General features: G+C 41.6%; 1 protein-coding gene across 3 annotated transcripts in view; it reads right to left on the bottom strand.

Annotated features, from left to right (window-relative positions):
- The window catches only part of ANKS1B (ankyrin repeat and sterile alpha motif domain containing 1B), a 518,817-nt gene that overhangs the window by 69,237 nt on the left and 422,403 nt on the right, over positions 1-27,177 (bottom strand). For all 3 annotated transcript variants that reach the window (XM_078656438.1, XM_078656449.1, XM_078656460.1), the window contains one exon: positions 10,891-11,028. In XM_078656438.1, the coding sequence (XP_078512564.1) occupies positions 10,891-11,028 (138 nt within the window). The remainder of the gene's footprint in view (positions 1-10,890; positions 11,029-27,177) is intronic.

Below are 27,177 nucleotides of genomic sequence, written 5' to 3'. Positions count from 1 at the left end.
GAAAGTGATCACAACCCGCTGTTATTATCATTGAAACTGCCAGATATAAAAAGTCTAGAGGAGCCCACCACCTCACAAACAGGGGACGTTTTGTTGACCAATGACAGGAGGAGGTTGAAATGGTCTAGGATTATGGAGGATGAATCCTTATGGGACAATGTTAACACAATGGCCAAAAATGTGTACAATGACATGTTAAATATTGATTTGCTGGGGGGAAGTCCGGACTTGGCAAACAATGTTATTAATCTCCACATTAGTTGCTTTGGCCATCTAAAGTCCCTACTTTCCCTCCCTTGCCGGAGTGCTCCCATTAAAGCCAATTCCCTTCCCAAGAAATGGTATAACAAAAAATGTAGGGAGGCCCACTCTGATCTTATCAAAACTATTAAATCTCGTGACATGGGTGCAGTCAAAGCGGCTAGGCTTCATTATAGAAAAACCCAGTGGGAATCTAAACAGGAGTGGGAGGACAGGTTTTGGTCAGATCTCTTGGATGCCTCCACCTCGAACAATCAGAAAAAATTCTGGGATTTAGTCAAGTGGGGGAAGGATTCAGACTCGAGTACCCCGGCTAATCATGTGCCCCGAGAAGAATGGGTAACATTCTATTCTGCCCAATTCAGAGCCGACAATTCCAAACCCTTAAAAACATCTGGTACGATACCCCCGTTACATACCCACGGGAAGAAACTTTTTTTTAGTATCAGAGGCCGAGCTGGCCTTGGGCTTGACCCTGCGAGGGAAAGCTCCGGGCATGGATCTAATACCAGCGGACCTGTTTAAATCAAACCCAGCCTTGTGGCTCCCCTACATAACCATGATTGCTAACTCATTAGCTAAAGGAGCCAAGATCCCACAATCATGGAAGGGAGCCGAGATTATTCCAATATTCAAAAAAGGTGACAGGTCCAAGCCAGGGAATTACCGCCCTATTAGTCTCATTGATTCCATACAAAAAATCATCGCACGTATGGTCCTGGGACGGGTCCAGGGCTGGATTGAATCTGAGGACATATTATCTCCTATGCAGGCGGGCTTTAGATCGGGCATAAGCACCATTGATCAGGTGTTTAGATTATGCCTGATTTATTGGAAAGTGGTCTCGATTGGCGGCGGTACCATCTTTGCTGCATTTATTGACCTAAAGTCCGCCTTCGACCTAGTGCCAAGGGACAAACTGTGGGGAGTGATGGAAAACTTGGGTTGTCCACCAGATCTACTTGACCTCATAATTAAATTCCATGAGGATAACTATGCGAGGGTGAGGTGGGGAGGCCAAGGACAGGTGACTGAAACATTCCCGGTAACCAGAGGAGTCCGTCAGGGGTGCGTCCTGGCGCCAACACTCTTCCTCCTATTTATCGATCAAGTGGTGAAATTTTTTATGGACACCCCCACCGATGCCCCAATGTTGGCTGGGACGAGATTCCCACTGCTCATCTTCGCCGATGACACCCTACTCCTCTCTAGAACACGCAGCGGTTTACAGCGGGCCTTGAACCGCTTTGAGGAGTTTTGTGCCATTAACAATCTAGCGGTGAATGTGGGGAAAACAAAGTTCATGGTTTTTTCAAGAAATCATCCTGTCCGGAGCTCTGTGAGCCTGAATGGAGTTAACCTCGAGCAAGTCGAGACTATGACCTACCTGGGGGTTACCCTTGACAGCCGCCTGAGATGGAAAGATCAAATTAATACACAGCATCTCAAGCTTGCAAGGTTAACGGGCTGTCTTATAAAAGAGCAAAAAAGATCCATCACCAAGCGGGTCCTTCCAGCTCTCAAGATCTATGACGCCAAAATTACTACTGCCATCTTATATGGCGCAGATCTTTGGGGCTATATGGATCTCCTTAATCTCTTTAAAACCCAATGCAAGGTCCTACGGAACCTGGTGGGTTTACCACAGTCGACTCCATCAATCCCCCTTTGCCTGGATTTGGGGTGCCTACCGATCAATGAGATGGCCAGATTTAGGTTGGTGGCCCTGTGGAGGAGAATATGGACCTCCCTTGACCTGTCTCTATTTGCGAAAGAACTAGCAGAAGTCAGGTCAATCAGTGGATCTGGAAAAATCCCATGGCTCCAAGCTGTAAAAAACATCCTCATAGACATGGGTCTAGAACAGCTTTGGATATCTCCTTCATCCAATGTGTTCCCCTCCAAACAGGAGTTTAATGCCCTGTATTGGGCTTCTGTTCGCCAAAATCGAGTTTTACTTTCCAGCAATATTAGCCTCACGGGCAGGTTCCTCACATTTAAGCTAGACATGTCCCGTGAGCCCTATTGGGATGTTATTACCAAACCGCTGGACAAGAAACTGTACCATCAGTTCAGAGTGGGTGCTTTGCCTTTACACTTTTGTAAACAAATGGTCTATGGGGGTATCAAATTTCTGTAAAGGCTGTCCGGGTCAGAAAGAATCAGAGGGCCACTTTCTTTTTGCTTGCCCCAGTTATTCGGTGCCGCGAAAAAAATGGTTAAAACCACTGTTCCAGCGTTTACCACTTAGAAAATCTGCCGATGCCATCTGGGCGCTAAAGACTAATACCTCCGAGGTCTTTGTAGTGAGCCTGGCTAAATATTTAGGATGGGCCTGGCTCATAAGGTTAAAATACATGTCAAAGTTGCCAGAGCTTGCCAATAGTGTTTCATAAAGTGACTTATCCTGTCTATTGCTTACATATTCGTTCTCCTCTATCTGTACGTTTTGCACTTTAACTATGAAATGGTTTCCCATTTGACATGACTAGATGTGTATTATTATTAAATTTTTATGTTTAATCAGGTTTCTCACCTTAGATGTTTAATACTTTTTCTTAATCCCTTCAAAATCAACTTATCCTAGATTTTTGTTGTTTGGTTTACTTGGTTTGCCTTACATGTATATAGCTTTTGCTTACGAACGTATTGTATTTTTTTTCTTTGCAAAAAGTTTTTTAATTCAATGTTTTTTAAATGTATTAAAATGTGTCTTTTATGATTTGTCAAAAATCGAAATAAAGACTTGAAACCTGAACCTGAAAAAGTAGACCATGATTGGTTGGATGTGACAGAATTGTGCACGAAACCAAGACTTGACATAAAAGATACACCACTAGAAGAATCGGATAGTGTGATGTTTGTGGATGGATCTTGTCTGAGAGATGAGAAAGGTACATTGAGTGCTGCTTATGCAGTATGTACAGTGGCTATGGTTCTTGAAGGATCATGTCTGAAGGGGGTAAATACTGCTCAAATTCCTGAGCTAATTGCTCTGACTAGAGCATGTATAATTGGCAAAAATCTGAGAGTAACCATATTCACTGATAGTTAATATGGTTTTGGGGTGGTACATGATTTTGGTCAGTTGTGGATTTCAAAAAGGATTCTTGACATCTTCAGGATCCCCAATCCGGAACAGTAAAAATGTGAAGGATTTATTGAATGCATTACGAATGCCCAAAAAGATTGCTGTGGTTAAATGTTCAGCACGTAAGTCAGGAAATGGCAATATGACAAATGGATACAGATATGCAGACCAAGTAGCTTGTTTCTGTGCACAAAATTCAACAGATGGCTAGAGAAAAAAGATACAAATTGCCACTTGATATTTTCTTCTCTGGAAACATGGGAAGAAATTAGACAGTTGCAGGAAGAAGCAATAGAAGAAGAAAAAGAAATTTGGATAAAATCAGGTTGTAAAAAGAGAGTAGAAGATGAAGTATGGGTGTATGTTGATGAAAGACCAGTAATGCCAGATTGTTCCCTTTCACAGATGGCAAGGATGTACCATTGAATTGGGCATATAAGGAATGCTATGATCAGACTCTTCAAGCAGTCATGGTACAATACCAAATTTAGGGTCATTGCAGAGAGTCTATGCCAGAGGTGTATAGTCTGCCAGCAGCAAAATCCAGGTAGAAAGACTGGTGTAAATTGAGGTCGAATTGGTAAAGCAGCAGGACCATTTACCAGATTGCAGTTATACTTTATTGAACTTCCCCCTTGTGATGGACTGAAATGTGCTGGTGGCTGTTTGCTTGTTTTCTCGTTGGGTAGAAGCATATCCAACAAGAAGGAACGATAGCATGACTGTTGCTGCTAAATTGCTTTTAAGAGAGATAATTCCTAAGTTTCGATTTCCAGTCTCTTTTGAAACCGATAGAGGAACTCACTTTAATAATGACGTAATTTGGATGATTTGAGCAAAAATTGCATTGTGCGTATCAACCTGAAGCATCAGGAGTGGTGGAACAGATTAATGGCACTATTAAGTCCAGACGGTCAAAAGTGTGTGCATCTACAACACTGAAATGGCCAGATGCTTTACACCCCTGGTATTGATGAGTCTTAGAAGCATTCCTGATAAGAAAACTGGATTAAGTCCTCATGAAGTTTTGATGGGGAGACTAATGAGACAAGCAATTGTACCAGAAAACAAAATGATGAATATTTCTCATGATATAGTGTTTGATTATTGCAAAGGATTGGCTGATCTGGTGTGTGTTCTGTGTCTCATCAGGATGGAGAAATTGCAACCACAACACAGCTGGATTAAACGCATGATTTCAGTCCAGGAGAGCAGGTTCTGGTGAAGAAACACGTGAGGAAGTCGTGTTTAGAACCCAGATGGCACGGACCATACCAAAGATCATGAAGCTATAGAATCTAGTGTGACAGATTCTGAAAAGGCTGAAAATGGAGAAGAAACAAGCACAAGTTGAATAAAGTGGGCACCAGCTACTGGGTCTCAAGAGACTGAAGTTTAGAAAGAAAAAGGGAAAGTGATTGATGAAAATGAAGAGCAAGTACAACAAAGAAAATAACTGAATAAAAGAACTTGACAACGAAGGTGAAGAAGCAGTTCAAGTAAAGAAAGCAAGAAAATGTGATGTGTGGTCAAAAGGAGTGAACCGACTGAAATACACTTTTGAAAAGAAAAAGCCAGATCAAATGAATGAAATATCAAGTCAAACTGAAAATTCCAAATAAGAAATACACAGCTACAGAATGGACATATGTGGTGTTGGAAGAAATTGAAAACACAAATCAAAACGAAGAAGCTGGCACTGATCCAAGTGATCAAAGCAAGCTAAAACCACCTTAAAAAGAACTGTGAAAATTAAGGTGCAACAATTTCAATGAGGAATATTTTGCAAGTTCAAAAGGGTTTGAAAGAAAAGAAGATATAAAAAAAAGGCGGGCGTAAAGAAGAAAGGCATAAAGTGTTAGGATATTCTACTATAGATGGTTCTTGGATAATACATTTTTTTCAAGTTTTAGAATTTTAGTTTTTCTCCTTAGATTCAAAATGGCAAAGGTAACAGAGTCTGGACATCAAAATCGTAGTTTTAAACGTATATATATTAAGGTTTGTTATATAGTGTTTTATTACTAATGATAGTGTGGTTTACACTGATTGTTATGGTGCCTGTTTTAATGGTGACTAATCACAATAATACTAAGGATGTGGGAATTGGGAGAATGGATTCTATTACTAAAGGAAATTCTAACACTTATATAGAAACGATAGAAGATGATAGTCTTTATCATCATGATAAATCAATGAATGATTTTTCGTTAAATGTTTTTACTAAATTGTAGGAATATGCTAATACAATGAATGAAAGAGTTTGTTATGTGTGTATTCAATTACCATTGTCTGTCTCAGAGGGGCTGACATATAATCACCTACCTTTAACTTATGGTGTGTCTTGTAGTGTTTTAAACCATTTTGTTTTATGAGAGGGAAGGATTAGAGTATTATTACTCTCATTTTGATTTCATATTTTCAGAAATTCCTGTTAGGAGAGATTTAAAAATTGTTTATGGACCTGTTTATGCAGCATACACGGGAAATCTTTTCATTAGTAACAAACCAATAGATACAATAGATGCTCATAGAAATAATCTAACCCGTAAACTGCGACATGAAGAAACAGAATGTATGAATATAGTAGAGGATAGAAGACGAGACTTCAAAACGAAAGCTGCTAAGCAATAGTCTCATGTACCTCCATGGGCTTTCAAAGAGGTTGATTACAAAAAGGGTGAGACTTAGGCTGCCATGACACTAGATTTTCAAAATAGAGGAAAACTTTGTGTGTTTAGAGAAAAGACTGAACTTAATAGTTATTTCATTGGCTCTAGTAAATGTGAGCATACTTTCTTGATAAAAGGAAACTGGCGATTGAAAGGAGGAACTGATCCCGTTTCCCCAGGAATTTATTATGTGTGTGGTAAGAATGCCCATTATAGGATACCTGCAGGTTGGTAAGGATGTTGTTATTTAGGCATGGTGTTTCCAAAAGTGTTTCATGTAGATAAGAATAATAGAATCAATTAAATAAAACAAGGACTAACACGTAATAAGAGAGGAGCAAGTTATTCAAAGATAATGGGGGATATTTTTGGAGCACCGATACCTTCAGTTGGAGTCTTTTCGAATTCACACAACATTAGAAAATTGTCCACAGTGTACTTTACTGTTTATCAACAGATACTGCTGGTGGGTTCTTGATGATTGATACTGATATGGTTGCAACCATATCAATGGTTTTGCAAAATCGACTTGCCCTTGATATATTATTGGTAAAAGAGGGGGGAGTCTGCAGCATGTTGACAATACAACAGGGCTGTACTTAAATTCCTGACAAGAGTAAAAACCTTAAGGCGTATATAAAAATATTACAGATCTTCATGGTGACTTGGCTGAATTGAAGGTTGATGGTGTATGGGAGAAACTTAGTAAGAGTTTTTCCTCAGTGGAACATTGGTTTTCTACTTTAGGGAGTGATCTATTAGGGAAAATATTAATACCTATTACTTCAATAGTTGTAGTGATATTGATGATTATCATGATTTATAAATGTTGCAAATGGAAATGAAGAAAGGAGACAGATCTTAAAAGTAGAGCTAGAAAGAGAAAGAGAGGAGCTAGAATTAGAGGACATGAGGGGAAACTATTATGAGATCATGAAGGACTTAGATGGAAGAATGATAAAACGAGAAAGAAGTACAGCATTTTAAACAAGTGGTAACTTGTATTTGTTGGGTATTTTGATGATGGGTCAAAAACGCCATCAAAGGGGGATTAATGAAGCAGGGATTTGTGAAAATAAAACCTGCTCAGATAAAATCCTCAATAACATACATTAACAAGTGTGCTGTGAAAATTGTATTTAAAGAAAACTAAAATAAGGGGAAATGCCTTTTGTGCATGCGTGTACTAATGCATGGAACTAGGCAGCAAATGATTCTGGCTTAAGAAAAATAAAGTGACTAATGCTGCTTTTGGGCGTGTTATTAACGTTTATTAGGAAAAATAATATGGGTTGCGCATGGTTAGATGCAGCATTGGGAGGGTGCGTAATGGAAAACTTTATAAAATAAGCAAGGATGTTTGTTTTATTCTCTGTAGAAGCCTGGGTTAAGAGAAAAACGGAATTATACAAAATACGCTGAAATAGCAGAGAGAACGTGGAGGGAAGGGAAAAGCGACCAACCTTCAATTTTACGTGTGCCTGCCAAAAGTTAACAGTGAAGAAGGAGATAATCAGCAAGTGAGGAACATTTCCTCTAGAAGCACACAAGTGGCACAAGAAGCAACAGAAAATGAAAAATTTGTCCGAAAGAAGGAAGCTGAAGCCTGAAATGTGTATACTTGTATTTCCTGGGGTGGAAGCTTAGGTCATAGATTTACTGAAAACAAATGGATATTTGTAGAGACTGTCATGCTGAAAGTGGTGTGACTATACACCCTCTACCTTGACCAATCAAATGTGAAGAAAAACTGTAGTTGGTTGCATGTGAGGGTTGGACATTTGAGTTTTAAGGTATAATTTAAAGTCCCTAATGGGTGTGGTTAGGTTGGCTGGGTAACGGGAGATCATCGCTGTCATCGGTTTTGCTTTTTCCAAATGGGGGCCTACCTGTTGCCTGATTCCAGACTTAATCGTTGTCACTCAACTTTTCTCGAGGGGCCTTATTGCCCTTTGGCCAGAGGGTAGATTTTCCCTGATTGTTATCTGGGTTTGTATAGATAATATCCTGAATTTGCATATACTTTGCAAATGTATTTTGTCTCTGAAACTTTTCTCTCTTCGCCTAACCACTCCTTCAATGTATTGCTTATTTGATATGAGTTTGTTGCTATTCATTGCTAATTCATGTTCTCTGTGATAATCTATGGTTTGTATTGTATTACGGTACTTGATGAGCATTTATTTCACATTATTTTTCGATAAACATTATAAATTATACACTGAGTCGGTTATCATTTAGTAGTATAGATAAGGTACATATTATTGCCATCAACTACTCAACCTCCTAAAAATTTGTCGCCACAAATATATACATTCTGTAAGGAGAAATGCAGGTTCTTTTGTGAAAATTGGCGAGTTGGGTATACATTTGCATCACACTGTACCCAGCGTTAAGGGATTAGTTGGGTAAAGTAAATGGCCCTTTGATATTGGAAAATTATCGATCCCTGAGCGATGTATCACCTGTACAGAACAGAAAGCTTCTGATAGCCCATATGAAACGTAATTGATCCATAATCCAACTCAGCCATGGGGAAAACTGATCCAGAGCTGGCCAGGTGCCACAAAGAAAGGGCATCCAGATTGCCCAGTTCTTGATACTGTAATACTATGAACTGTCTAAGTATGAAGAAACAATTTGTCTCATGGTAATTAAATCTATGATCATTAAAATGATGACAAAGGACTCAAGTAAAGTTGATGTATAGCCCAATAAATCACACAAAAATGCTTAAACTTCACATCTTGAAGGCCTTGCCTGTCACCGAATTGAATATTTATAAAGGTGTCCGTTAATTGATGATTTATGGCAAGATGATAATAAAATATTGAAAGAAGTTCATCATTAATACAAGATAGTGCCTCTGATACCATTAGTTCCCTCACCGGAAATACATGTGAATTCGTGCTGTGTGAGTATGCATACTAAATGCTGATGCGGGCTAGCAAAGACTGCCCCCATCTGCCCCCACAACATGGGAGGAAAACTAGAAGGTCGAGTACCTTTAGTTGTATCATGACCGCCATTTCTACCATTTAATACAGTGGCATTCTCTACCTCCAGATTGTGATCCTTACTCACGGGAAACGCCCTATTAATCTATTTCATGTATTAGTCCAAGATCACTGAGCAACACTTACTCTGATTTTGTGAACTTCACTGTGTGGATAAATTCTGCACATGTTGGTGGTGAGTGTGTATATGGTGGTAAACATTTTGCTGTGCACAGTGACCATGTGTTTTTCCACTTAATGCATTACAGTCTGCATGATATAATGCTATGTTTCCTATAACATCTGGGATGCAGTTAATGATACCATAAATAGGGATTATTGTGCCTTATGATTTTTCTCTTCCCTCAGATAAAAAGGACCAGACCTACACCAATCAGGCAAGGTGTAGCCTGTTTGATGGCTGACAGACTTGACCATACAGTTACACCAGAAAGGGTAGTGTGAGAGATTTATGGGACCATTCCATCCTGGTGAATGCCCGAGAACTATTAATGCTAATTACATTTGCCACAAACATGTGGATGCAAACTGGGGTTCTGCATCATACAGTTTAAAAAAGTACACAGTTTTCAATCATGTGATAGGTAGGGATTTATAAAGTCTTTTCAAATCACCTTCCTCCACATAATTCCTGCTCCCCTCAGAACTTTATTCGTAGGGAGGCCCACATTACCAGTCTTCTGTATATAGAGCTCAAGGTTGAGGCAACCTTTTGCAGCTTGTTGTCGCCACAGAAAGGAGGGGCCCGGTGATGAAACATGTCACCTTGGTGAATGAAGTCCTTTGTCCTTCACATGGAAGAAACTAAATATTCTCATCCCACTAGGGTATCAATCCTCATGAGAATGGCTCCAGTACTTCTTCAGTGATATGTGCCAGGTACTGTGCGGTGACGTGTTAATGGTAGGGTGTATCTTGACACTTTGGAGTCCATTTTTTCTTCTCCCCTATTCTTGTGTAGGCTATTTTCGTGCATGCACCAACATGTGTTTTGACCATTGAACAGTGTGTTCTGCATAACAACCAGTGCTACCGGAATCGCTTCCATCAGGGGAGCAAGCTTGAACGTATAGCTGTATGCTATCCTTTATTGATCTATTCGTCCTTTCAACTTGGCCATTTATCTGGTTTTGGTACAGTGTCCCCTATGTTTGATAGCACTGGGCTAAAAAAAATAACATATCTGTTCACACATATTGCACTCCCTTACCCGACAATAGTTAAAGTAATCTGTGCATTTTAATCACATCCTACAAACAATAAATTACAATACTAATTGGAATATTACCAACAAAACTGATTTTCCACATCTTGGAATAATAGGTAATGAGAATTAAAATATATCTCTTAATTACACTTGGCAGCGAGACTCATTTCAATTCACAATGTGACATCGACTTATAATGCTGCACTTCAACCTTTACAATCAGTCCAGACACGAATGCCATAAGGTTCTTGTTGTGGTTAATATGCGATCTGTATTTCTTGTCCTTCCCACATATATCCTCTATTTTCCTTCACGTATAGTTGTATGTTTAACAGTTTGCCCCATTCCTTTTCTCCCACCTTTCCCCCTTCTCCCTTCATCCTGTTGGTGCCTTCCTGCATTCCATTACTGTTGGAATGCTAAAGTTTCCATTGGGGCTTGGTGGTCGCGTTATAACTGCCAGGGTTGTCACTGAATAAACAGCTTCTTGCTTATCCTCGCTTCTGGAATTCTTTTGCTACCATAGTTCTGAACTGCACCCCAACTCAGAAATTATTCTAATTTAGTATTCTATTTTGAAAAACATAAGCCAACATAAAGAGGGACTGAAAAGGAAACTTTAAATACTTTAAAAGTACTGACCACGTCAAAGGCAGTAAAAACATGGCAGTAGTGGTGGGCAGACTTCAAGTCCTTTGTGATGTAGGCAAATGTTGAGAGGTCCTCTGGGTCCTGTGCTGCACAAGAGATGTTTCGAATTTCATGTTCCGCAATAATATTCTGAAAAATATAACAGGCAGAGATGACACCACACAAAAGGAACATGTTACACCAAGCATATTCATTCTTTCTTGTGGTTGGGCCTATGGCAAGGTGCAAATTAATTTTGGCTTATTTTTAATCGTTGTACTTTGAAAATCTTGATATGGGGAACCAAAATGTGCGATGCAGCAGTGCTCTTTGCAGATTACAACTATTCAGGAATATCCAATTAAACATGACAGCTAAATTACAAAAGGTAAACATGCTTCGGAACCCTGCAACTATTTAGAAGGAGTAGGCAAACACAACGGCAGATCAAAAATGGTTGTACATGGTCAGGATTGCAATTGAGGTTACAGCTATAACAAGCATTTACAATGCAACGGTTTCGCCTTTGACAAAGTTAGAGTTATTGGCATTGTAAATGACAAATTGTTTATTTATGTGTTGGTTTTGAAAACAGATAAATAAATGGCATTGTCATTTACTTAATGTGCCACTGGTGAACGACCACACACACCCACTGTCAGGCTTTCGTGCTATTTAATGAACACCAGAAATGCAATTCATGGCCCGATAAGGCAAGTCTGCAACCTAAAGGAATTTAAACGATGAATAAAAATAATGTTATTAAATAAACACCTCCACTAACCACCAGTCGGTAGAAGCAATCAAAAACCTAGACTGATTAATGGGAGGATTTACATGATGCAAGCTACTCGAATATTTTTACAGCTTCTTTCTGAAATGTGCAAGTAAATGAGGGATGGACTGGTGTTATCTTTGTAGTATCTACACCCTTACTGTAACTTTGCATTGTGTTTGAATAGTCTTTATTTACCAGGTTTTGCCATGTGCAGTGCCTAGATGGAGCCTAAAGGCGCTCTTTTCAATGTATAGTGTGCCATGGAAGAGTACTTAATGAATTAATCAACCTACACAATGTGTCACCAAACCTAAAATAATTAAATGAAAACGGTCTGATAATCATGAACTACCTTCCAGTGAAGTGGGTGATATTCACACTAGGTGTAATGATGGTGGTTTACTAGACTTGTGCCCTGGACACAATTACACCATCAAGCAGCTCAAGGACAAAGATGCCGTCTGAGGGATGCCCTCGTGTTCAGATTCCAAGGGCGCAGCTGGCTTCCAGCAGCCATGAAGCATTCCTCACAGCTGAGCCCGTGCTATGGAATACGATTACCGTCCGGCTCTGCCTGGGATTTCAAACACCAGCTGGCTACTTTCATCTCTCTGGAAATGTTTGAGTGGCCTCACTGAGCCCAAGTCGTGCGCATGCGCAGGGATCCGATCTGTGGCGTTCACTTCAAGACCTAAAGTTATCCTGGACTCAAAGTACTCATATAGCAGGTGTGATAGCAGAGGTGGAAGGTAAACAGAAGCTGGGCCATGGCAGTCGAATGAAGAGTCAGTAGTCAGGCCGGAAGTGGGATGGGGTGATGACCATAACTGCACACCCGAGGGTCTGCTCTGGGCAAGGTGGTACTGTGAATCTGCTGCATCAAGCTCCTCTGAGAGGTCACAGGTCAGCTTTCCGGATTATCAGGGGGAGAGTCCGACGGAACAGGCCATGAACAGGGACAAAAGGCTACAATATCCAACAACATGCTAGTGTTACCAGAAGTCTGCATGAAAAAGGTTAAAACTGTGCCTTAGCCAGAATCAAATGCCAGGTCTCCATGTCCGCTACTGTTTTATGGCAACCTTCACTCTCGACTCTCACTACGGTCTATCATGCTCTGGTGAATTCTGCGTTTATTTCAAACATGCCAGGTTAATTACCCAAAATCGCAGTGTGATTATTACACACAACCACAGTAGTCACGGTACCACGTGAACCTCTCCCTTCTAAGCGCTAGACTGCTCTTGTCTCTGCATAGGTCCCCCAGGTCCACACTATGGAATTTCAATGTCCTCCCCATCACTTCCGGCAACCAACATACCCGAGGCCTAAATGACACGAGACTCCCTGAGCGATGACGTCAGCTAGGCAACGTCATTACATGGAAGTAATGTACAGCGATGACACAGTGCCTCATAATATACACAACCACAAAAAAATTAGACCTAAAAAACACAACGAAGTACTGGTAATCACCTCTCTGCTTACTTTATCACAGTCCCTCCTTAATGAGAACGAGATGTTTGATTTGGATAACTTCCTGTGGTCCATTCAAAAGAGAGCACAGTTACTCATTCGAAGATCCCAGGCAGCAAAGAAAGCTCCTTCATGTCCGAAAAATGTTTACACAGTTTAACTCCATCAGCCGGAACTAGCATGTCCCAAACCGGAAGGAACGTTCACAGGTCCACACTGTCACGTTGATGGTTTCGCTTCCTGCTGCTGAATCTGGTACCTCACCCAGGCATAAAGCCATGGCGAAGGGAAAAACAGCGCAGCCCTCGCCTCTCCCCGCCACCCCCAACACTCACCAGTGCGGGGCTCTGAGGCGGCTGCCTCTGCTCCGGGTCAGTCCTCCTCCCTCTGGTCGTGCAGTGCACGCTGGGACTAGTAGTCCGTCGGCTACAGCCTGGCTGTGAGTGCAGAAGGGTACATAACATAATGCTGCTTTAATGGCTGAGAGCAATCCTCCGCAGCGCCCGGCCCTGCATCACACGCTCTTGTCCCTTATGAGGGGCTTGGAGTGGCTTAAATCATGACCTGACATCATAGTAAAACTACAATCCCCGAAACACCTGTCGCCCGATATGCTCCAAGTGCTACAGAAAATAGCCAATCGGAGAACGTCATCTGCCTGTTATGTCATCACTTCCTCTTGCTTGGCTTTGTTTGTAAAGTTAAGAGGACCAAGTCTGTATTTTTCTGCTGGATGATTGGTTAACTTAAGTGTAAGGTGGCAAAAGTCGTAACCTGCCACTGTAGGGAATACGTGGTAACTGATTAGTTTATAAGTACTTATTGGATCCGTTTTGTAAGATTGCCATCTTTGCTTCAAGCAACATACAGAGTTTAAGCACCGAACATGAAGTGAAACGCGACACGTGTTTTATTAACAAACAGATGCGTTAGCAGACAGCTTTACTTGTATTTGTACATACCACTTGTCACCACGCTCTTGCATAATGTGCCTGCCGCAGAGCTCTGCGTGCATCTTGCAAATTACACGTTTGTTTCCAATGTAAACCTAGCAGAGAGTCGGGAGAGGACACGGACGGCGGGAGTGGACACGGACGGCGGGAGGGGGCGGGAGTGGACACGGACGGCGGGAGGGGGCGGGAGAGGACACGGACGGCGGGAAACGTGCACAGGACAGCGAGGGGGGCGGAAAGGCACACGGAGGGGGCGGGAATGGACAGCGCATCTGAATTCACTTTCAGTGAAAGGGGAGGGAACGGGAAAAAACGTAACTCCGCCCTGGGAAAAAATCTCCGGAACGCCCCCGAATCTGGTCCGGCCTTGATGGACAGATCCGGCACTCAATGGCTAGCCTCCATTTATGGAGCTAGCCAATGAGAGCCGGGGGACGTTCCAGAAGTACTTATTGTCGACATAGGATTTCACCTGCGCTGAAAAGCTGCGCAGAGCGCAGCCTTCGGCAGGCGAAACCCAAAAAGGGTATCAGAGTTCAAGGGTGGCAGGGGCAGAGGTACCCAACAATCCCTTTTTAGGTCTCGCCTATGCATCGCGCATGCACTGCATAGGAGACCTTTAGCCGTAGTACAGCTCTTTTTCCAAGCACATACTCGTCCTAGTGGTGGCATACAGCTTGCGGGGGTGCGCATCGGCGCGCCACAAGCACGAGTGTGTGCTTTGAAAAAGAGCATACAGCTGCTGCTTAGTGCGCTTGCACTTCCCCCACCTTTCCCACTTGTCATTTTTTGTGGTTGTTTACGCTCTCCTGTACAAGCATAACTCTTCTCGTCGCCAGATATTTGTGGCACCTGAGAACCTTTGTTCCAGGTGAACTTTGTTATTTTTTTTAAGTCCGCTCTCGATTTCCCTCCTTCCACCTTTGTAGGCATTATTGCACACGCTATTAATCATTCCACTGGTGGCATTTTCTTTAATATCAGGCTATCATTTTCATGAAGCCATAGGGAGGCTGCAATGCACTTTAGACCCTTCCATGCTGATGACGGCCGGGAGCCGTCATGGCACACAGTGCTCGTGTGCTGGTGACGGCTCCCGGCCGTCATGACCGCACCCGCGATCGGAATGTGCCGCATAGGCACAGAATCACGGCCGCGCCCAAGGGGTTAAAACTCTTCACATTTTTTGGGCCGGGGGCTTCTTAAACACGGATACACAGCGCGATATTTAACAGAGAACTCCCCTTGAGGGGCATTTGTGTAAAGAGTTTTATGTGGCAGCTCTGCCTGTGAGGTCAGTGTTCACGCTACCGTGCTGCTGCCAGGAAGCCATAGCTGAGAATCCAGTCAGACAGGACTTGCGGGAGTTGTCCAGGGGACTGAGTGAGAATGCACCTCAGTCGGCCCTCCTTGTCCACATGCTTAAGGAATCGTATGAGCACAAAGGTATCGCTAAATGATTGTGCTTAAAGAATACTGCTCCAGCCCAACCCACCAGACAGAGAGATAAAGACAAGCGTGTCACTTCTATTGTGCTGTTTTCAGGAAACTGCTGAAGCAATGCAGAACGAGGCACAAGTACTCAGCAGAACAGTATTTATTTAGAATGACACCAGCGGGCTCCATATAGTGGCCACAGCTCTTAATTCTCCTGATTCCTCACCACCTGCCAATCACGGATGCCAGCCCACAAACTAGAGAGATTAGTTATGACATAGTGACATCCCATGAGGATAACTATGACAGCCATGAAAGGCCAGGCAGAGCTTCACAAAGTCTTCCACCCCCTTATACAGGCAAATCAAAAGTAAACTCTCCTCTGTCGAAATTTAGAACAAGCATTTGCATAGCCAATGGGTCTCGCATTTGGGACCTTATAAGTATTTAGTTATGCAGCACAATATCCTTGGTGCAACCACATCAACTGTTGCAAGGCTAAATACTTATAAGGTCCCAAAGGCGAGACCTATTGGCTATGTCAATGCTTGTTTCCATAGCCACGCACTCACATTCGGGATTGAGATTCATTGTAAAGTAAGCTAAAGGGGCCTGTCACTTTTGCGTATGCATTGAAATGGTTCTTATGTATGGTTTAGTGTTCAGTGCTGTAAAGTATTAAGAGGATTAACAGAAAATTATACGTGGTACAACTGCAGCCTAATGGCACTTTGGTGAATGCATTATTATCTATTTTAGTAACAGGAGGCGTGATCCTCGGCTACATGGGTCTTAGTGTCTCGCTAATTTTATTTAGCAGAAGGGGTCCGAGTAGGTAAGCACCGGTGGCGGGCGGATGTCAACGGACGATGGAATAGGAATTATTTATTGGTTTAATTTTCCCTATTCTGTCGTATGTCGGCTCCCCTCCCCCCCCCTCTGCCCTACAGCCCTTACCTACATGGACCGCTGCTGTGTTTTACATAGAGCTTCTGCACCATCGAGGGCATTAGGGTGCTTCATGTTGAACTCCCTGAATCACAGCAAAATAAGACAACAGAACAACATTTGAGCAAATATAAGTTAGAGCAGCATAATAGGTGCATTATGGAGGACTCAATTTTATAAAACTCAAATGGAGTTCTGTTTCATGAATTGAAAACCCCGGAACACAGTTGCATGTCACCCCTTAAATATTCACGTACCAAGTCTTGTGTGGTCCAGAGGGGACAATAGCTGTTTGATAAGTATATTGGGGTGAAATTATCTTCTATTAATGAAATAGCAACATAAAGAATCAGAGCAATTTGCACCGGAGCCGGGTCTGGTAGCTCAATGGACTAATGGATCCACTGCAGGGGCCTGTGTTCGACCTCATGGTCACCGGTTCAAACCCTGGCGGGATCACTCAACCTTACACTGATCTGAGGTCGATAAAATTAGTACCATTGAGTTGGGTAACAATACAAATCTGTAATTCAGCACCAAGATACTCCGTTAGGGGTGAACATGAGCTTTACAAATACACATTTTATGTTATTTCACATATCTGCTCTTTGATCTCAGCTCAAATATAAAAAGTTCAAAACAGCGGCAAGGCCTACGAACAACACAGCAAAAAACATGGAATCCAATTTGTAGGCTCCAGCTTCTTTGCTAATCTTAGCTCTCTTAAATACTGTGTAGTGCTCAACATTTTTTGGAATGTATTTAACTTTTTTAAACAATTTTATTAAACATATGGAGTTTTTAAATTTAGTTTTAGCATGTTAACTAAATCAGAGCACTACAATTGTTATCAAAATTAACACAGACAGCAATGAATCTGGTGCAACCTAAAAAGATTTGGTTAGTCCATATTTCGGTAACATGAGGGCAATCAATGTGTGAACAGCACAATGAAATGCATTAGCATTGGTTAGTTTTTGAGTCTGGCATGAGAGCAAAGCACACCTATTGTTGCAAATTCTTTACAATATACATAAAGTAGAAGCAAAAGATGATATACCATTATCTCAATAATGCACTAATGGCTAAGAGAGCATAAACTATAAAGAGAAAATTAATCCCAATCCAATTGAGAACATACACTTGGCACGGGATATAATACACTTTACTAGTTGATGCTCTGGGTTTGTGGAACTACCTTTTGTCTTCCATCCAACCCAGTCCTGCAACACTCGAAGCTCCGGTAATGGCAGCCAGCAGCGACATCCTCAGGCTACCCCAGATAGGGATCCACACCGTACAGGGTAACTTGGCCGTGCTTCAGGTCAGTGTCATGTGTGATGCCCTGTCTCTTTCTTAGCAAACACTTAAGCATGGTTGCTACCCAAAAGTAAGCTCTTGGTTGACTCAATGCCTTCACAAGTCCAGAGATGATGCATAGATGGACGTGACATGGCGGCGTTGCAGGGATTCCAGAAGGCTCAGAATATTGTACTCACTGGCGAGAATGTGCACCTTTGTTACCACTGTGCCCTCACAGCGTCACTTACCTGGTTTTGGTTTGTGAAAAAATATAGCAGATTTGGTCGGCCTTGGTCCATGGAGCAGAGAAAAACAGGGGCGTAGCTTCAAGGGGAGGGGGTGTTTGGGGTGTGACATCCCCCTAATAAATGTATTTTCTGATAAACAGTGTGATACAGGTGCTCTCTGTCGGTATGGTGAGGATTCTGTTGGATTTCAAATAGGATTTTTGCTCGCATATTCTGACAAAAACACACACACACTTTTTCATCTTTGTTTTTGAAAGTCCCAAAAAAGTTGCTTATTTTACAAAATATTGTGTTTCTCTCACTTAGTACCCATACAGTCCACATTTCTCTCCCTTTCTGCTAACCCTTAAGCCCCACTGATGGGCCATGCTTGTCGTATAATGTTTTTAACATTACATGCCAGTGTAATTGTCGGAAAATCTAAAGCTCACCCCCCAATCTTAGTCACCAAGCTACCCCCCCCCCCCCGGAGAACAAACTCCCAAAATCACTCACAATGTCTACTAAGATGGAGAAAGCTGGAATCAAGAAAATGTACCCTCCTATCCTATCCAAATCCTCTCCAAAATATTTAAACACAACACCCTGGGAGATTTTCTAGATACCCTCTTTGCTGATCAGTATCATAGTAGCTGATATTGGAAGCTTAAAACAGACCATCTTCTTTGCACATAGCACTACCTTCTGGTCCAACTGCTTCCATAGCAAACTCAATGTTACATCTTCTGCTACCATTTCTCAAGGCTGCAAGCTTCAAATTTCTGCCCCCTCACTATCTCCATCTACAATAATGGTAAGATACTGATCCAGTCGACAGATTCGCAAATTTCATTATTTTATCGCTTTTCCCAGTCCTCCTCAATGAACTACTGCAAGATTCTGTTGTGAAGTTACTTACCTTGTTCTTTGTCACTGCCTTTCTCCTCTAGTGGTTCTTACCCGAGTTGGAGCTTTCATGTTCACGACATTCCTTGCCTCGCTCCTAGAATATAAGGTTCACAGCACTCCACGATCGACAGTTGCAGCTGGGTCGTTAAGGTGGTCAGATGCCAGGTTGTGCTTTACAGTACAGATCATCTTTTCACCCACGGTCTGCTGGTCTTCTGTTCAACGACTCTTCACAACAATTTTGGAGATGATTTTCTTCTCCTGTTCCTGTTCCAAGCACAACCTGGCGAAATTGTAGTGAAATTCAGGCACTTTTTTTCTCCTCTCCCCTGAGTCTCTCGCATTATGCAGTTCCTGGAGGATGTTCGTCAGTATATCCTGTATCGATGCTGAGTCGTCTCATCTCTCCGTCAATTCTTGAGGTATTTGACCAATTTTCTTGCGCTTTGGCCTAGTGCTACCTTTTGAGGTGCGCGCTGTTTTCCCGAGCCTCCTACGTTCCACTGCACAGTGACGTAATCCCCAGCTTTCTGCATCACTGGAACGCACGATGTACGCTTGAAGCTCTTTGCATGCCGTGCGCAACGTATGTGATGCAGCGTAAAGTGCCGCCATCTTTAATTTTGTATCTATTACTTAAATGGTTTACCTCAGTTCCACACTCCTCATCTTCTTCAAGTTTTGATCTACTCAGTCTCCTGTATTAACGATACAGTTTCTAGTTCCCCTCCGCATCCATTGTACATCCATGTTTTGTCTTGGATTGCATTCTTATTCATCGTCGGTGAACTCTGTGTAAACTCTGCACTCTTCATTCATTTTCGATTACCTTTGTTTTGCATCTTTCTGTGCAGTTACCTACGGTGATCTGCACACCTGTTTTAACTGCAGTTTACTACTCTGTTGGTACATATTTAACTTTTTTTTAACATAACATTTCTTTCCGTAGGTTGTTGGGTTGATTCGTTGTACCCTTGTTTTGCAACAATGTCTGCCAATTCTGCAAATGTAATCCTGCTACCAATGTTTCTTTCCCAACCACGTCCCCAACCAATTATTTGGGAGGATTGGATAGAAATGCTTGATAATTATATTACAGCTATTGATGGTAATACTTTTTCTCCAGCCAGAAAGAAAGCTTGGTTATTGAGCGCCTTAGGTAGTGATGTCCAACGTGTTTATAAATATTTACCTGTGGCTTTGGGACCTAATGGGCAACCTATGGATGATGTCTATAAAGAAGCTATTAAGAGACTTGAAATAAGATTTTCCAAAGAGGTAAATTTGGTGTTAGATATAAGTTTTATACTCAGCTTCAACTTAAAGGAGAAAGCATTGATGAATTTGTTGCTAGGTTACGAGAGCTGTCAGTCAAGAGCCGCTTTGGGACTATGACGGAAGAACTGATCCGTGATCAGTTGATTGCACAGTGCTACGACAGAACAATACAGGAAAGGCTGTGGACTGACAAAGACCCATCATTGAAAGATGCTGTTGACATGGCCAAGGTCATCGAAGAATCTCAAAAGTGTATTAGAAAATTGAGTAAGAAGGCCAACATTTCACAAGAAGTAGGGGAAGTTGACAACAAAGATGATGTTGATGTTAATGCGGTTTCTAAAAAATTAGTAAGTCTGCAAGTGTTTGTGGCTCCGCATCCAAATCCAAGAACATAGAGTGTTTACGTTGTGGCAGTCAATACCATTTGGCGGACTCTAAAAGTTGTTTTGCTATTGATTAGATTTGCAGACGATGTGGTCGGAAAGGGCATTATTCCAGAATGTGTAAGCAATCTGAATCTTCTGATAAGTCAAAAAACAAGATAAATATGGTACAACTGTCTGACGATTACCAACCAGGCACCAACAAGGTATTGGTTGTGGGAGAAATGTGCAATGAATGTATGGTTGGTGTCACTCAAGTGTCTCCTAGGTTGGAAAGACCCACTGCTGTATTCAATACTTGTGGCAAAGATGTAACATTGATGGTGGATTCTGGTTCCATGTTTACCATCATTCCTGAATCTCTTTTATAAACCACCTGGGAGGGAATTTCCCTTGTGTGACAAAGATATCAACCCTGTTGGGTATCAAGGCCAGTCCATAGATGGTCTGGGGTACATGCTTGGCCAAATTTCCTTTGACACACGCAGTACCTAGGGAAAGATCTATATTGCTAAAGAGGGTCCCTCAATTCTGGGTTGGATGCACCAATGTGATCTTCATATCGTCATCAGAGGTCCCCCAATAAAATTATGGTGGTTCAAGAGGACGTTCAAGTCCAGCATATACTTCAAGAAGCTCACCATGTGTTTGATGATAGACTTGGTTGTGTCAAAGGGCATCAGCACAAGATCATTCTCAAATCTAATGCGTGTCGTGTACAACATAAACTCAGGAAAGGTTCTCTGTCTGTGAGGTAGGGTCTTGAAGATTTGTTAGATGACTTGTTAAAATCTGGAGTCATTGAACCAGTGGAGGCTTCCTCTTTTGACACTCAAATTAGATGGTCGGCTCCGTTTTTGCATTGATCTTAGGTCATTGAATTGTGATATTGTCACTGACACTTTCCCCCTTCCTAACATTAATGAATTATTGCAGTCGGTGGGTGGTGGTAAGTACTTTTCCAAAATTGACTTCAGAAGTGCTTATCACCAGATCAAACTACATCCAGACTCCAAACCTCTCAGCATTTATTACAACAGAAGGCACTTTTCAGTTCACTTGCATGCGTTTATTACAACAGAAGGCACTTTTCAGTTCACTTGTATGACCTTCGGGCTAGCCTCGGCTGCAAGTGTCTTCCAAAGGATGATGTCCAATATGCTTAAGGGTTTGGCTGGTGTAGTCTACTTTCAGGACGACATACTGGTTTCAGGAAAGACTATTGAGGAACTTAATACCACCCGCAAACAAGATTTGTGGAAACTTGAGCAGCAGGGCCATTCAGTTAACAAAGATAAATGTCAGTTTCTCATGGATCAAGTTGACTATTTGGGGTACTCTATTTCTAGTGGTGGGATCTCTCCTTCGAAGAATCTTTTGGAGGCTATTAAAAATTTTCCTGCTCCTAAGGACAAGGACCAGCTCAGGTCGTTCCTGGGACTTGTCGAATATTATGCTAAATTTGTGGACTTGTCTGAACCCTTAAGGAAGTTTATTCGCAAGGGTTGCAAATTTGAGTGGGGTAGTGGTCAATCAGATACTTTCTCGAAAATAAAGTGTCAGATTTGTAATTCTGGCATTCTTTCTCCTTCCAGTGCTTCCAGCAAGTCTTTTCTAACAGTTGATGCCATTCTTACTGGTATTGGTGTGGTATTATCTCAACACAAGCGAGGCACTGAGAGAACGATCGCATTTGCTTTGAGAACTCTCACCCAAGCGGAGGGGAATTACTCAGTAATAGAGCGTGAAGCTCTTGCTGCGGCCTGGGGAGTGCAGTATTTCAGAGTATACTTGTGGGTATCCAGATCTGGGTTGAGGACTGCCTCTAATGAAAAATTTGTCTGCGGGAGGTGCAGGAAAATGGTCAGCACGTCTTGCTCGATTTGCTGCAAGACAAAAGTACCTTTAGGATGATGAATTTAAACATGGTTGGAAAAATTTACAAGCTGACTGTCACGCATGTCACTTGATTGTGAAACCGTTGACAAAGATTACATAGATGTCAACAAATTGGAAAGGAAGGAAGCTGTTGCCGTTGTATATGATGTTTGTGAATGTAGTTTGGGGACATTTTCAGAAATACAATGGACTGAGGCCATGGTCGGTGACTATTTTGCAATAACTCATTGTTCTTATTAAGAAAGGTTCCCCCGTGAAAGCATGGTGTCTGCAGCTGTTAGACCATATTGGAAGCATTTGGATGAGTTGTCCTTTTGTGGCCAAGATCTTGTTATGAGGAGTGAGAGATTTGTGCCCCCGGCCGCTCTCAGGTTGCACATTTATAAACTTGCGCATGAAGGCCATTTGGGGCAAGGTATGACCATAAGGAGAATTATTCAAGAATTCTAGTGGCCTGCCATGGATGATCAAAGCAGGAACTGGGTGGTTAATTGCACCCTCTGCAAAGAGAGCAAAAAGAGACTGAAAGTTGGTTCTCAGAGTTTCATGGGTCAGATTATTGATCCTGGCAAGCTGTGGCACACCATTTGTCTTGATTTCATTGGTCCTCTATCTGAACTTTCCTTTGACATGTGGTTTGCAGCTGTGACTGTGGATGTACACTTGAGATGGTTGCATGTTGAATTTTTGAAAGATGTTACCACAAATTCTGCTGTTGGTGTATTAGAAACATTGTTTTTGCGTGAGGGTATTCCACAGGTTTTACTAACTGACAATGGTACCCAAGTCACTTCTGGGGAGATGTGTTGTTTTCTTGAGAAGTGTGGTGTTAAGCATTCTGTACTTCTCTCTACAATCCAATGGGTAATGGAATTGTGGAAAGGGCCAACAGACTTATAAAAGGCACTTTACAACTTGCTTTGGCCAATGGCTTGGCTCCCAGACGTCTTATTCAAGATATGCTTTGGGCTTTTTGCACCACTTCTCACAGTGTTAACTTTCAATCCCCGTTTTTGATTATGAGAGGGCTCTTGTCTTGTGCCATCTTGGCTCAGAAGTTGGGTACTGGAGGTGAGCATATTTTTGATTTTATTCCTTCTGCGATTTCAGTTGGTGATCGGGTCAAACTTAAATCTGGTAGGATTAAAGGTGGTCTCAACAAGTTCTAAAGTGTTTGCCGTATTATCAGTGTGGGAAAGTATTTTGTTGTGATTGAAGGAGGTGAACGTTGGAATCTGCGCAGAGTAGCCTTGTACCAGAAGGGTGGATCTATTTCCAAGTGTTCCACAGATGATGAAGGTTGCTCGGGGCCATGTTCATCCCTGATAATGCTGCTGAGACTGATTCAAGTACTTCTGGTGAGTTGCCTTTTTCCCAAGGAGGTAGGGTGGAGGGTCCTGTTGGTTCGTCTCTTTCTTCTGATGTTGAGTTGTCTGCTAGAAATCGCAGACCACCAGTGTATCTTCAAGATTATGTTAGATCTTGAACTTTTCACGATTTTCCCTTTCTTAGTCTCTCTGTTCTTCCCCTATATCCTTTCTCTTATATTCATTTCTCTGTTTTGTTTGCTATTCTAAGGGAGAGGATGTGTTGTGAAGTTACTTACCTTGTTCTATGTCACTGCCTTCCTCCTCTAATGGTTCTTTCTGAGTTGGAGCCTTCATGTTCACCACATTCCTTGCCATCTCTCCTAGAATGTAAGGTTGACGGCACTCCACGATCGACAAATGCGCGTGCACCGGAAGTGTATGTTACTTGACTATGCTTCAGCATGTGAAGGGAGGGGACTTGGATGGGGGGGGGAGGCGAGTCCTTTTCTTAACAATTTGTGGTTGTTCTGTTGGATCAAAGCTTTTATTTGTGTTGCTTTTTGCAAACTGACAGACTTTACTTTGATTGTCTTGTTTGGAAATATTTCAATAAAGTATAGTTGATTGCAATATATATATACACAGAGTGGGCTTTGGCTCCACCCTTTGGACTACTACGGGCTCAACTCATGCTATAGACTTTGGATGCATCATTCCGCCTATTAGGGAGTTCATACAATGTATGAGGGACTATTTTACATCTCAAGAGTATACTGAATAATCAAACATTACATTCTTTATAGCACACTCATGGGTGTTTATGCTTTGTTTTTTCACTGTAGCAAACATTCTTTAAAAATATTTTAGACCAGACTCCGTGCATGCCAGACTTGTTGGCCGTGCCAATGCTTGTTTCCTTTCTCGTTTCCACTCTTCATAGGCTCTGGAAAAGGGTGTCAAATGCAACCGGCAATACAAGCAGAGGTACAAACACGTCAATGATTTATATTTAGAGTGGCGATGAAGCACAAGTTGACAAAGCCAACAGCGCTTGAATTGGTGCTTAGTCTTTTGGCTTTGTCAATGCTCGTTGTGTTTTGTCATGATCTTTGCAGGTTATTGTATATATATTCAGAAATTATTTCTGGAAACAGTATTAACTTCAACACTTTAACTTCAATCAACATGTCCTTTCTGAAAGCGGGAATTAGTCTTGGTTGGAACATACGTAAACTACATAGATACCACATTTTGGTAAATAAATCGGATTTATTGACATTGAGATATTTGAGCTGCTTTAACGTGAACATATGCAAGTGTGTGTGCTCACCGAGCTTTGCAGTGCAGACCTGGAACACATTCAAGTCTGGGACTCGCGGTTCATTATAAAATTAGTAACACACCCTGGCTGAGATGTCTCTGGAGCAGCTTTTCGGAAACAAGAGAGACATTACATCACCCATCAAAACCCACATGCCATATGGCCACACATTTCATGCACAGTGGATATCTTGAACGCACTTGACACGGTGCATATTGTATTAGTGATGGTCCTCATGTCAGGAAAGACTGCAGACATCAAGCTGAAGAGGTTCTGTTATAGGCGTGCAAAGCAGATTTCTGGGATCCTCCTGGCAGCCGTTTTAGTAGATTTGAATATCGGGAAATTATGTATTCTGAAACCAAAAAAACTTTCCTAACCTAACGAAACAATTAAGAAAGAAAGCCTTAGAGCGCAAACAAAAAACAGAATTGCTTACCTACCCTATGAACAAAGGTTATCACAGCAGCAGGACCTTGTCTTTTGTTTAAACTTTGCAAGCTTCGCCCTACACAAAGCTTACAATCTTTTGGAAAAAGTAAGAAGCATTGCTTGTTGCACCCCTACAGAACCTTACACACTCATTCTTTGGACACCTCTGTTTTCGGCTATTTCATATTTTTCTCTTCATATTCCCATGGCTTATTAAATTTCCATGTCTTTTATTAAGTTAATCATTAAAAGCAAGAGCTTCCCCAGAAATGGGCATATTAGCATTATGGTCTCCAGCCCTAGCAGAATAGTAGACCTAGCATAATAGCATAATGGCATACCGGCTATTAGCAGTGGTCATTACACTGTCCACTGCTAATAGAATGCTTGGCGTCTGGGCATGGTAATACACAGCCATGAGAGTCAGAATCTTTCCTTGTGAGTAATTTGCATAAGTGAGGCTGATATTTAGGGATCAAACTGGTAGTCACCTAAAATGAAAACTGCCATTTCCCAGAAAAAATGTTTTGGGTATATTAAGTATTAATACTTGAAATTAAGTGTATTTTTCATATCGAAATGTGTACATTTTCAGAAATCAATGAGCAGATCTTTTTTCAAAAATATATTTAAAGCTTATAGCTAAATGATCATTTCTGCTCGGGTAAGCAGACTTATTGCTAATAGTTGTTCCTTGGTGCCTGAGAACACTTGCTGCTACAGCTGCTTTGTTAGTACTTATATAGAGGCATTTCATGTTGATAAAACGTTTTTAACCTTACTGCTTGCAACAAACTGGCTACCAGTAACCATGCATGGGATGGCAACTACTTTAACGTTGTCACACATGAATACTAATGTAATAGCAAGAATATAAATGTTATTTATTTGGCATGGTTTTCATTGATCACAAGAAGCTCTTGTGGTAAATGTCAGGAGACCCCTTATCTAACATAACTGAATTTGGAAATCTCAATTGAGGGACAAGGTACTCTATAGTCAATCTTTTACACCATCAGTGAGGGAGAACAGTAGTAGTAGGTGATGTAAAGTGAGGCATTGAGCACATTGATATTTGGAGAAATGTTAATGACTTCAAATTCATTGATTGAAATAGCAAACCAGTATGGGCACATCATTTGCTTTGGCAATTTATGTAAATAACGAATAAGCAGATAAAGCAATGTGGAGATAAATAGCATTTCTCTGTACTAGACAGCGTATGTTTACATTGTATAATCCTCTGCCATTGATTGATGACTCCAATGTACGTGGATCCCCTGCCACACAACACTTTTAATATGTAGAACAGAGGGCAGACAAGATTACACCCCTTAACAATGATAAAGGTTGGTTCTGTGCAAAGAGCACTCAAAATACTCCAAACACTCCTGATCTGTTTGGAGTTCCCAAGGATCTGCTGAAATGTTTTGCCAATTGTTTAAAAATGCTAGGAATTGGTGGGAAAGGAGGAAGAAGCAGGATCTAGCACAACATTTGGTGATGTAAAGACGAACAAGGTAGTAGACTACATCTGTCTAATAAAAAGAACAAGAAAGCACATTTCAAAAATAAAAACTAAAGCATCTTAAATCATAGTTCGAAACCCACGATCTTCCAAACCTTGCAGAAACAACTATGTT

Source organism: Lissotriton helveticus, chromosome 1_1, assembly GCF_964261635.1.
Source record: "Lissotriton helveticus chromosome 1_1, aLisHel1.1, whole genome shotgun sequence".
Taxonomy (NCBI): Eukaryota; Metazoa; Chordata; class Amphibia; order Caudata; family Salamandridae; genus Lissotriton; species Lissotriton helveticus.
This window is presented reverse-complemented; position numbering and strand designations above follow the sequence as displayed.